This window comes from Chelmon rostratus, chromosome 23, assembly GCF_017976325.1.
Source record: "Chelmon rostratus isolate fCheRos1 chromosome 23, fCheRos1.pri, whole genome shotgun sequence".
In the NCBI taxonomy this organism is placed as follows: Eukaryota; Metazoa; Chordata; class Actinopteri; order Chaetodontiformes; family Chaetodontidae; genus Chelmon; species Chelmon rostratus.
In genome coordinates, this window is record NC_055680.1 from 7,423,691 (window position 1) to 7,435,808 (window position 12,118).

General features: G+C 41.0%; 1 protein-coding gene across 1 annotated transcript in view; it reads right to left on the minus strand.

Annotated features, from left to right (window-relative positions):
- The window catches only part of LOC121626256 (pyruvate carboxylase, mitochondrial-like), a 268,452-nt gene that overhangs the window by 233,371 nt on the left and 22,963 nt on the right, over positions 1 to 12,118 (minus strand). The window contains exons 8-9 of the mRNA XM_041964640.1: positions 11,632 to 11,699; positions 9,450 to 9,533 (exon numbers count right to left, since the gene is read on the minus strand). Coding sequence (XP_041820574.1) covers positions 9,450 to 9,533; positions 11,632 to 11,699 — 152 coding nt within the window. The remainder of the gene's footprint in view (positions 1 to 9,449; positions 9,534 to 11,631; positions 11,700 to 12,118) is intronic.

Consider the following 12,118-nt stretch of genomic DNA (forward strand, 5'->3'; position numbering starts at 1 on the left):
GGCATTTCAAAATCACTTCGCTCCAATGCTTTGACTCGACGCAACGAGCAGTTATCCTGCTCGTGGACCAGCCACTGCTGTGACCATTTATTATTCATAAGCATGCACTCTTCACTGTTCTTTAGTGTTATTACTGCACATTGTGATACGAACTGTGCCAAAGCTTGCTTGCTGCTCTCTCCCACTATTTTCTCCTCCATCCCTCCAACTCCTTCTACCTTTCCCTTGGCTCTAATTTCAGAAAAGCACAGTTGGCTTGAGTTTCCCTCCAGCTGGCAAAAAGAATCAATACCTCCCCTCTTTTGTCTTTCCCTCACTTCCTCTTGTCTCAGTCCCTGCGTCCTCTGACCACCTCACTTGGTTTCTGTATACTCTGTCTCTTCTTTTCAGTAGCAGGCGGTTTGTCCTCTTCCTTATCCCTCACTGTTATCCTCCTTCCATCCATTTCCCCCTGCTTTGCTTTACTGTCTGTTGCTTTCTCACCCTCTATCTAGACCTCCACCCCTTGAACCCCCTACCATCTATGCCTCCTTTCTAAACAGTCTCACACCACTGCTTTTTATGTCCAAGATATTCTATTCCCAAAAAGCCACACACACACACACACGATCATAATCAGCAATAAGAAAAGCACTGTCCGTTTCAACACCACTCGTACTCCTGGGCTTGAATCTACAAATACATGCAGTACACACAGGCATGAGGATTCTTCAGGCATGAGGATACAAGCCAGGGATGCTCAAAATAGCACCCACCCAATCACAAGTGCCAATGGGGCCGACATCGACTGTAAGACTCCTGCACTACTTTATGCATCATGTATTAGACGCACCACAGCAGAATCTGCCTTTGCTGTCTGCACACGATGAAGCACAAGGCACACCGAGAAAAAATTAAAGGGGAGTGAAATCAGGAGTTTGTTGCTTATAATTACTTGCATTAGAGTCAAATAATTCAGTGTTAGCTTGTGGTCATCGTAGACATTTCACTATTTGTTGTTTTTGACAGTGCCGCTGGTGTTTCTATTTCCTTTAGACCACTTTGATCTGAAAGTATCAGCACGTTGTATTCTTTGTGTTTTTCCATTAGTGAGTTTCAGGACACCGGGTGTTTACAGCTGCTTTCATGACTGGTCATTCAACAAGCAAATTACAGCGACAAAAAGGAGCTGATTATCTGACTTAATTTATTTCAGTTCAATTTGGTTAGAGAAGAAGAACATGACATGAAAGCACTTATCCAAATTCATCCTGGAAACTTCTTTTTATGCCACACGCACAAAGCTGACATGTTATTTTTAGACTGAAGATAATGCTTTTGTGTTAACGTAGCATTTAGCGCTAACGTCACAACAAGAAAAAAATATGCTTTTGCTTCACAAATTATTATTATCAGACAACAGAACAGTCTTGCGACTCAGACAAGCAACCTGTGACAAGGGGCTACAAGCAAACATTGCTTCACTTTAAAGGACGAACAGTGCAACAGGTCGATAAATTGTACTCTTAGTGTTTTGTTTTAGTTCCAGGTTTTTAGAATTGATATTGGATTATCATGACTGATCAGAGTTTGTTTTTGTCTTAAGTCTTAGATGAAGATCTTTAATTTGACCATCCTAATTGTAACTAAAATATTGTAATGGAAATGGAGAACACAAATAAGTAAGAAGACAAAGAGGAAAGAAGCAAATGTGTAGACTTGAATACTAAAGACTACTGAATATGAAAGAGGGGACCGACACAATGCAAAGAACCACAGAAGGAAAAAGAGGGGTGAAGATGCAGATGAAGACACCAAAGAAGAAGTCAAGATAAATAGAGGAAGACAGAAAAACATGAGAGGAAGAACATAAATAAGTAAATCAGAAAAGGAAGAAAACTGAGTGATGCATAAGTTCACTGGGAAAAAGAGTGGAACATTTTTCGTCTACCCAGTTTCCAAATGCTGTTTTTCCTGATGGAATATTAAAATATGCTTTCAGGGCGAAAAGTGCTGCTAGTCCTGAAGTCAAAATGGGACCAAACACACAGAGACACATGCAGGCAGGCGGCAGGGTGTTTATAGATCTGTACGCAGTAATAATGTTTACAGTACACTGACCACCTCCTGGGACCAAGTGTCAATCTGGGTTTCTGAGCCCCCTCTGTTTGTGTCTGTGTGTGTGTGTGTGTGTGTGTGAGTGAGAGAGAGAGAGAGACAGTCTACCAGGTACATGACTCGTCTGAGCGAGAGCGTGTCATCTCTCCACTCGTCGTCACCGTGGTGATTGACAGCAGAACTAATTCCACGTTTAGCACCCTCTGCGGATTGACGGGTGGTGTGTACACAGTCAGAGCTTACAGAGGCCTGAAACACTACACAAGACGGAGGCACAGACCCGTACACACTTGGAAGCAGCATTTTATGTCACAAACACACACAAGCTGAAAAGTCAAACACAGGAAGTGCTATTATTCAATTAAAAGGGGCTGCAGATATGTTCATACTATTGACACTGAAACTCCTAACATTCAATGCCTTGTCCACACACACACACACATATATATTTATATATTTATATTATTCAAAACTGAGCTTTTTCTATGTATCTTTCTAATGTAGCTTTAAGTCACTGGGGACCAGGGTGAAGATGTTCAAATTAATTTCAATAAAGATGATAATTCATGAACAACTTACTTACTATCAATAGGCAGTAACTAGAAGGTCATTGGGGGGGCTCTAATAATGGCCTAGTGGTTGTACAGTATGATGCACAGAATAAGGCATAAATAAGTGAATGTAAGTAAGTAAGTGCATGTAATGTAAGTGCATGTAATGCATTCTGTTAGCATTATCATGGTATTGTAGTTAAATTGAAAAACTGTTATATGTGATTCCAACAAGATTTCTCAAGGGATGCAGTTCCACAAGAAAATAAAAACAGGAATAAAAGGAAATAAATGTACATTCACATCTGATGCCCTGTAGTTAGAGTTAAGCACTGCACAAATACAATATGAAAATCTAGCCATAATACTTCAAAGTAATAATCTGAACAAGCTTAGATAAGATTGGTTACCTATTTAAAGTTTTTAGTGCTGAACAGTTGGTTTTATCCAAGTACCTTTAAACTAACCTGTTCCTGTCAGAGCAAGGACAAACAATAGATAATTCCTGGTAGTAATCAGAAATGCACACAGTCTAGAACTAATCACATAAGTAGCTCTTCTTTGACATTGGCACATCTTACACATCACCTGCCACATGTCATGTGTGTCTATAAAGATTGGCTCTGTACAATAGCACATTAAAGGAGAAGTCTGGTGTCTTTCCCATGAAGACACCAAAAGTAACGATCACTTTGATTATTCTAACAAGGTGTTTTTGTGGAGCCAAACTATCACAACTAAAACATCAATGAGCCACACTGAGTGACGTGTTCCATATTACCTTGCTGTGCGTCACACACACACTGTTTATCATCCTGCTGTCGTAAATGTCTACTGAAGCACCAAATGTGTAGAATCTGGGGCTGGAAATAATCCCAAACAAAGTCAAAATCTACGCCTGTCTGAGTGATGTTTGCTAAAAACTACTTGTTTTGAAAATCAGACCATATGTTTCTGACCTATTTTTAAAGATTTACGTCTTCAGTGAGTATGGAGGGGTTGTGGATGAGCGCCGCAGACAGATTAGTGAAGATGAAACGTACCGAGACAAACACATTGTTCATTTTGATCTTTCATTTTTCATGAAAAATGAAACATTTACAGCCTGTAGTCACACTAACACTGGGGACCAAGAACTACAGACTGTTTAGGTTAGCCTGCATGTACAGCACTGCGCTATCCCACCCGCACACAATCGCTTTGTTGAGAGTGCTGATGAGTTGCCGACATATTTGTGCCTTTGAGTTGCAGTTCTCTCGGGGGATAGTGGGAAAACAGGCAGGCAGACACAAGCAAAATACTGAACACAAACAACAAATTATTTCTCCTCTGTTCTCAAAAACACTCAACCACAAATGAAGCTTCCCTTCAAAATATCTCACACACAAATTTCACATCCTAGTCTCCTGTAAATTAGGATTTTCTGCCCTCTTGCCCTCTGCTCGATTCACGAGAGCACAAAAAAAGAGAAAGGTTCACCTCTCTCCTCGCCACCCAAAAACCACAAACAGAAGTGAGTGGGTGAGACGACGTCACACACAGCATGAAACGCAAAAAAGTCTCAATTGTCGACACTCCTCCTCCATACAAGTACCAGAACTGAATTACTAATTACAAGAGCACAAATTATCTGACGGTAGCTCTGCCTCCTGCTTGTCTTGAGGTTAAACTGATCAATATGCCATGAAACAAAAATGTCAGACAGTGAGGCCTTGCTGACATTAAAGTCCCCCACAAACACACACCTGCTTGTCTTCTCTCTCACACACACACTCAGACAAATGCTTAGCTAATTAGACTGATAGCTGGGTTGCCCACAGACATCTAAGGTGATCTTACGTGCATACTAAAACACTAATTGTCACTGATGTGTGTAAGAACCATTGCTCCAGCGTGGCTTTAAGCAGATTAAAACTGTATAATTAGTTGATATTAAAAGAACATAATTCATTATAGCAGCTCGAAAAGCTTAATCATTTTTGGATCAGAGACTCCCGTGTTCTATTTTGCCGATGCTCCTTCACAGCAGCTAGCTCTGCCAAATCACGATATAGAGGTGTGGAAAGAGTGCTGCCAAACTGCAACATAAAGACAGCTCCAAGACTCACTGGAAAAAGAGTGAAGAAGTCCCAAGAGTGGGCTAGACAGTGCAGCACAGTGCAGAAAAAAAAGTTAAGTGTATAAAAATGGTGAGTTGTATCACTAAATCTGGGACTAAACAAAGACGAAGCCTCAAGAACCAACCACGTTAAACACCATCATACCACCATATTGACAGAAACAGATGTAGCGCTTCTGCAAACCCATTTGTTAGACAAAAAAAGGCCTTCTGCATAATCAGCTGCCATTATACAGTATGTCTAATTACTACAGAAGGATGAATAAACAACCAAATGAGCTAACTGACCCAAATGCTACATTATAATGTAGCCCCTTCAATTTTATGCAAACAAAATGAGCATTAGAAGCAATGAAAAGTGGAAAGATGGTGTTCAAAACAAACAAGGAAGTTCAAAAATAGGAAAACTGGTGGCTACATGTAGCCAAGAACTGGACAAGGTGGCTCATCTAAACTTCCTGCTACTCTGGAGAGGCTATCCATGTTTCGACCAGTGCTGAGAGATGGTTTGCAATGGATAGAGTGGTGAAACAAATCCCTGATGACAAAACCAAACAATATACAATGTTGACAGAAAAGAATATTTAAAGAAACAAGAGTAGGTAAGTGCCTGTGGGAACACTGTAGGGAGCTTTGACACGCCACTATTTTCACAAAGTTCCACAGGATTCACCCCTAAGGAAAGGACATTAAATGTTTTAGCTATCCAGCAGTCCAGCAAGAAGAAAGGGAGACTAATCTGTTGTCAAATAACAGTGTCGTCCTTATGAATTGTGCAGCTGCCTGGATATCCAGTCAGTAACAAACAGACCACTTCTCACATGTTATTGACACAACCATCTTGGGGCAGTTGATGCAACTTTGTAAATGTAATAAATGCTGCCAAATTTAATCTCAAGAGTCTGAGGCATGTTATTTTATGTCGGTGTGGTTGTAGTCTATCACAGGATTGTGCAGCATATGCTTTGGGTGGGAAATCTACAGCCCATTTGTGCACATGTGTCGCATATCCCATAGACAGCATGTATAACTTGCCTAAAAGCAGGTATTTCACCTCACTTCCTGTCATCAAAACTGATGCTGTGGGGGCCCCCGCTGCTACATCTACTTCAGATTGGTGTATTCAAACTTTCTATACCCACTGCAAATGCAAAAACACCCAATACAGCTGCTGCACAGCAACACAGATATCAAAGAGGTATTCGAAGAAGCAGATATTATCGCATGCAGCACATGGACGAATGAGCAAGCAATGAAGCGCCCAATCAGTGAGCCAATCACTGATTGGGAAAACCTCACACTGCTGTCGTGAGATGCATCGTTAATACAAGCCAATCAGGACTGGCTGAGTGTTGTGTTGACTAAATGAAATGTCGGCCACAGTCCTGCCCCTGAAAACACAAAGACAACAAAGCAAAGACATGGCAGCCAGACAGAGGGCTGAAGAGAGAGGAAAAAAAAACATTTACAAAACAAGTAAACAAAATCAGCTGTTTGAGCAGCAGATAACACATGGCAGCTTAACGGGCCGTTTGACAGTATCTCTGATTTTCTTTTTCAAGCTTTGGCTTGATATCCACTCTGAGCTCAAACCCTTTCTACTGCGAGCTGAAGTAACTTCCTGCAGCCGTCAGTGTTGCCTGGCAACTTTTTTCTCTAGGACATTCTATCAGGAAACACTGCGGCCGGCAGCGAGTTCAAAGACTGCGCCAGTCCTCTGAAAGACTCAGATGGAGGCTGCTGATAATGGAAGATGGGCGATAGGGACAGACGGCGAGATGAAGGGGGACAGAGCGCCAGCTCTATGGAGCCGCCATTAAGACCAGATAAGAGCTGAGAAATAGCAGGTTTGTGCGCGGGAGTATGAGAAAAACGAGTGAACAAGAGTGTGTGAGCATACAGAACCAAGGGTGGGGACAGTACATCATCCAGTGCATATTTATACAGAATGTCTTTCGATATGCATACTAAGTGCATTGTTGCAGGAGTGGGAGACTTTTCGTGGTGTGGTCTGGTGTGTAGGTGCAGGTAAAAGCAGCACAAACTGCATTTGTGCAGCTTAATGTCCTGAACACTGTGCCATTACACTCCAATGAGCTGCAGATGAAAATGAAAAGGCTCTAATTACACTGCACACTGGACTGGAGGCGTTCAGGTGTCTCAGTAGCTAGAGACCAAATGTCTTCCTAGGAACTGAACTATGGAAAACAGGCCACCTGAGACAACCACATGCAGTATCTGTTAATGTGCATGTTTGTGTACAGACAATAACTGTGTTATAATGTCAGCACAAATGTGCTGCACATATGTACCATCTCCATCACTTTCTATTCTACGGAGGACCACAGAACACATTAAAAATAAATGTACAAATAAAATACCCAGCAAAGCACCAAAGTTCAGTCTCAGTGTTGCTTAGGGAGCAGGTTTCAATACCTGCGGTGAGAGCTGGGCTAAGCTCAGAAGTGGATGCCTTCACTGTGGGGAATGGCACAATGTGAAATGCAATCGCAACACATAGCAGGGAAATGCAGCGACAGGGATGGAGGGAGGGAGGAGGAGGAGGAGGGGTGTTTGGACCAAGATGAATGGAAGATGAGGCAGAGAGAAAGTGAGACCCCTGGTGATAATCTGCAAAAGCTGCAGGTTTGATCCTCAAGCTGTGCATGTGACTTCCTCCACACATCTGTATTACTATACACTTGTGAGGACTTACCCGGCGCAAGAACTGAGTCTGTCGTTCTAATAGTGACATTGTCTGTTGCTGTGATTTTATCATCAACTGTTAACAAGTCGTTCCTTAAATCCTGATACTCATATCTACAAATCCCTGATCTGGCACTACATGCTTTAATGAATAGACATATATGTATATTTCTAAATACATTAATTCACCTTCTTGATGAGAGATACAACCACAGCTTGTTGTTTTACACTTAAACATACACTATGTTAATTAGTGAGCTGTTAAGGGGCTGATAGGTGGACATACATTTCTTTTACTCTCAGACCGAGCCAGGCTGTTTTCAAGTCTTTATGCTATAAGTAAGCAATAAGCAACAAAATGTCCATCTATTCCCTTATTGCAAATGAAACACCCAACATGTTCAACTCGTCACACCACTTTTAGCATTGTACACTCTGCCTTGACAAGCAGGGATGGAAAAATGTTACTGATACAGGCAATTATGCCTGGTTTTTACATCAGAGCTGTGAGGTAAACACTGAAAGTGCAAATAGAGCTTGATTTAGTCTAAAATTCGAGGTTTGGTAATCTGAGAAAATCTTCCAACAACAACAATAACAGCAAAGGCTCTCTGAGCACGTCGCAGCGGTGTGATGGAGCTGAAACATGTCCTTGCACCGAGCCAATCGAGGTCCTCTCAAGAATAGTAAATGGCTGCGTGCGTCAGGACCCGTCATCCACGTATTGTCGTTTAAGGAGCGACATCACTGTTCAGTTTCAAATGATAAAATGCAGAGAAAAGTCACGGACAAGAGCTCGCCACTGCTGTTGTTAAACACATACGAGGAGATAAGGTTTGTCACTTTGAGCAGATATGCTAGGTGATTTGATTACTGCAGAATAAAAAAAAAAAAAAAAATCTCTACAGGAGCAAGGTCACATCATGAGTCTCATATAAAGTTTCTATCACGCTCTCTCTCTCTCTTATATAACAATTTCTCCATCAGTATCACTCAAGGTCATTTCTTTAGCAAATCATCATCCCCCTCTCCCACTCTACTCTTCACTTCTATCCATTCCTCAACTGGGCCATTACCTGAAAAGGCCATTACTTGAAATCTCCTGTGAGAGATGAGGCTTGACTTTTAAGTGATGCTGTCATAGTTGAGCCAACTTTTCGGCAACACTGACGCCAGACAACTGTGACAGAAATGATGTGAAAAAGGCTAAATACTAGGTGAGCTTTCACTTTCCAGAGAATGTTTTTGCATGTCTCACCTAATCAGAGTGCATAACCGGTGACGATAATCACAAACCTGTTCTCGAGAAATGTACTCAAAAACTATTCAAACATTCATTTCCAGGATTGCATTTAGTGTCTGCCCTTCTAACATCTATTTCCACCCATTATCAAATTGCATTTTCATTTTCGCAGTTTGGCCAACGCACTAATGTCCTCCTCATTTGAATCACAGGTAAAAAGCACATTAAAATTCCTGGGGAGAATCCAGTTGTTTTGCAGACCAATTATAGACAGCAGAAAAACGAACAGCTTTGGGAATTTGCTCACACTTCCTAAATACAACTCAAAGCTTGAGCTTCCTCGCCTCTAAAGCTCTAAGTTTCAGTGAGCCACTTCTCCTCAAGCCTGACAACTTTTTTAGCAATTGGTCAAAACTCTCTAACACTGCACATTGAACCTGCTGACACCTGCCTTGACATTTTAGAGGAAACACTGCTTCCTAGTGAATAAGCTCCCTGAACATCAGGCCACAGCAACATGAATGTTAACCTGCTGATTTCATCTGGGTTTTGCCGTTACACTGATGTTTCTTTCCGTTCTTTCAGGAGCATTTTGCAGCAGGAGCATGTAATAAAATGCTTGGGGAAATGCCCGTGTGACACTGACATAAAAAAGGGTGGCAGGAGACAGCAGAAATCAGGAAGAGCTTTGTGGTTGCTGGATATTTCTTCAACGCAGCCCCCACAAACGTACCTGTTTGGCGAGGTTGACGGCATCAGCGTGAAGTCGGTCTCTCAGATGAGGGTCCAGTTGGAAAGCTGGTGCAATCTCCACAACCTTCAAAACAACACAATTTTATTGATAATGCCACAGGGACCACAACACTGTCAGAATAGCAGACAATGTCAGGATAACAACTATGAACATTTATATTTAAGAAGAAACAAGATAATAAGAAAGATAATGAAATAAAATAAAGATAATAGAATAAAATAAACTAACATGCAGTCAAATAAAAATAAATGCAATAAAAAATATACCAGAAATAAAAATATACTACAGCAATAAAATTCCAACAACAGCCGAAATGTACTAAAATGTATATACCGAATGTACATACACAGTATTTTAGGATAGTGTTCTCATCTCTGTAAAAACATGCTGTACTGCCCTGCGTCACATTATTAAAGAGCTCCAACATTCATAACCGAAAACAAAATTTGGAAAATGGCCTCTGAGTGTGATGTTTTTTCCATTGCAGAACGTGATCCATTATGTTCACCTGCTCTGTCTGTTGTTGGCGTGTGGGTTTAATGACAGCAGTGAGAGTGAACCATAACAGCAAAGTTAAAGTGCATAAATCCAAAACAATGAGCTGAAAGCAGCCAAACGGGGAACTGCAGAGTCAGGTGATAATGCTCTGTTGGTTCAACACTATAAGTGACCCACATTACGAAGCGTCACTTGAGCCACTGTTCGTATAAAAGTGTCAATTAGTGCTTTAAAGATGTACTCCCCGACTTTGCTCTAGCTTTAAATAAAGCCTCCAAATCCCTGAATTTTCTCCCAGTTCATAACTGATTCTTAAGCTAGTAAAAGTCCCACAATCTTACATTAAGTTTCCTGCTAATATTTAGTAAATACCATAATGTGTTTTCATTATTCCTACAGTAGCCATCAGTTTGATGCGATATGTGTCACTTAAGCTTCAGAAAAACAGATGGCGTGAATCATGTGTAGTCACATTCAGCTTTTCATTTGGTCTTGCAAAGGCTGCTGGGTGGGCGGGGAATGGCCATGTTGGAGGCAGATCTGCTTCGTTCCACCGTGTCAAACAAGTCAAGCCATCCAAAAGAAATAATTGAATCCGGTTCAAAACGACGTGACCCATGTCTGATTTTGAAAAATTAAAAAACGCAAGAATTTCAATTTTTATCAAATCTCATCCTAAGAAGAAAAAAAAACCCTCTCCAAGTATGAATAGCACTTCCAAGACACAGAGAAAAGCTAAAAATATCCTAACGGCACTCTACCATCCCTAATCTATTTCAACAAGCGACTATTCTTGTTTCTGAGATTCAAAAAGATCTTAGATTAAGGGCAAAAGCAGATTAAGTCTCACAGAATCAAAGAGCAGCAGCTCTGGAATGAACAGCGCCGCTAATATGATTATAATCTATAATTTGATTAAAGGGAAGAAAGTGATGAAAACACACGATTGAAACTGCTTTGAGGTGACAATATGTAATGAAATATTACACATGTTAATCAGCTTCCTCGGATGAAAGCATTGTTATACTGAGTGACGATTAGATGACAGTTTCCATTTTCTCTTTCATGTGGCATTCAGACATTTTTGGGGGGGTTCTTTTGACGATCAGTTGATGCTGTCATACCTCATTTCTTTCCAATAGCAGCCAAAACATGTGGGAAGAATGGCCCTGACTAATGAATGAGAATCAATTTGAAGCCATATACTCTTAAAGAAACTGCTTTGTTGATCCAGGTTGATTCGCAGTTGCTGCTTTGCTGTCTTGTTGCCAAGACTCACATTCAAGTAGCAATAGCAGTGGCTAATATTATATTTTATAGGTGTATAATCCTCTTACCCCCTGCTGCTCAGGACACTGGCACCCAGAGCCACCAGCACCATAATAATCATTGCTATAATCAGGACTATAATCACCTTATATTTGTTAATGTGTTGCTTAATTGGCCTGTTTGCCTACATAAAAGGGAAGTAGAACGCTACAGTGTTTCGTAGATTCAGCAGACTGCAGGTGTGATTCCTGCCTTGACCTTTGTTTCAAGCCCACTCACCATCACCACCCACTTCATGCTAATCCAAGTAAGACAGCAGAAATGCCATGAAGATAATCTTAAATAAATTCAAACATTAAGCTGGGTTAGGTGAATTTTAAAATGAGGACTTCACCTTTTGGTGTCTCCGCTGAATGGAGCAGTCTCTCTCGTAGAGGTGGATGACATTACCATATTTATCGCCTGGGGATAGAGAGAGGGGCGAGGAGAGAAGGAGGTGAGGGAGAACAAAGAAAATTCTAAGATAATCAGGGGTAAGAACAAAAGGAGCAGCTCAATTCAAGTAATGGAGGAGTGATAGAAACATTCTCTGGTCGTAGATACACCATGAGGAACAGCATGTATACAGCATGAAATGACACAAAACACACTGGTCAACACTGACAATCTGAGCGCCCATAGACAGATGGCTGAATCTAACAGGACGACTACAGCCTGCAAGGCAACAGTCATGAGATAGACAAAGGCAGCACTAAACTTTAGTCTATAAAACATGATGAAATAAAATTTCAATGTCATCTCGTCAAATGTCTTTGTCCAATAGTCCAAAACCCAAAGATGTACAATTCACAATCATATTTTGTCACCAATTAATTGTCGAT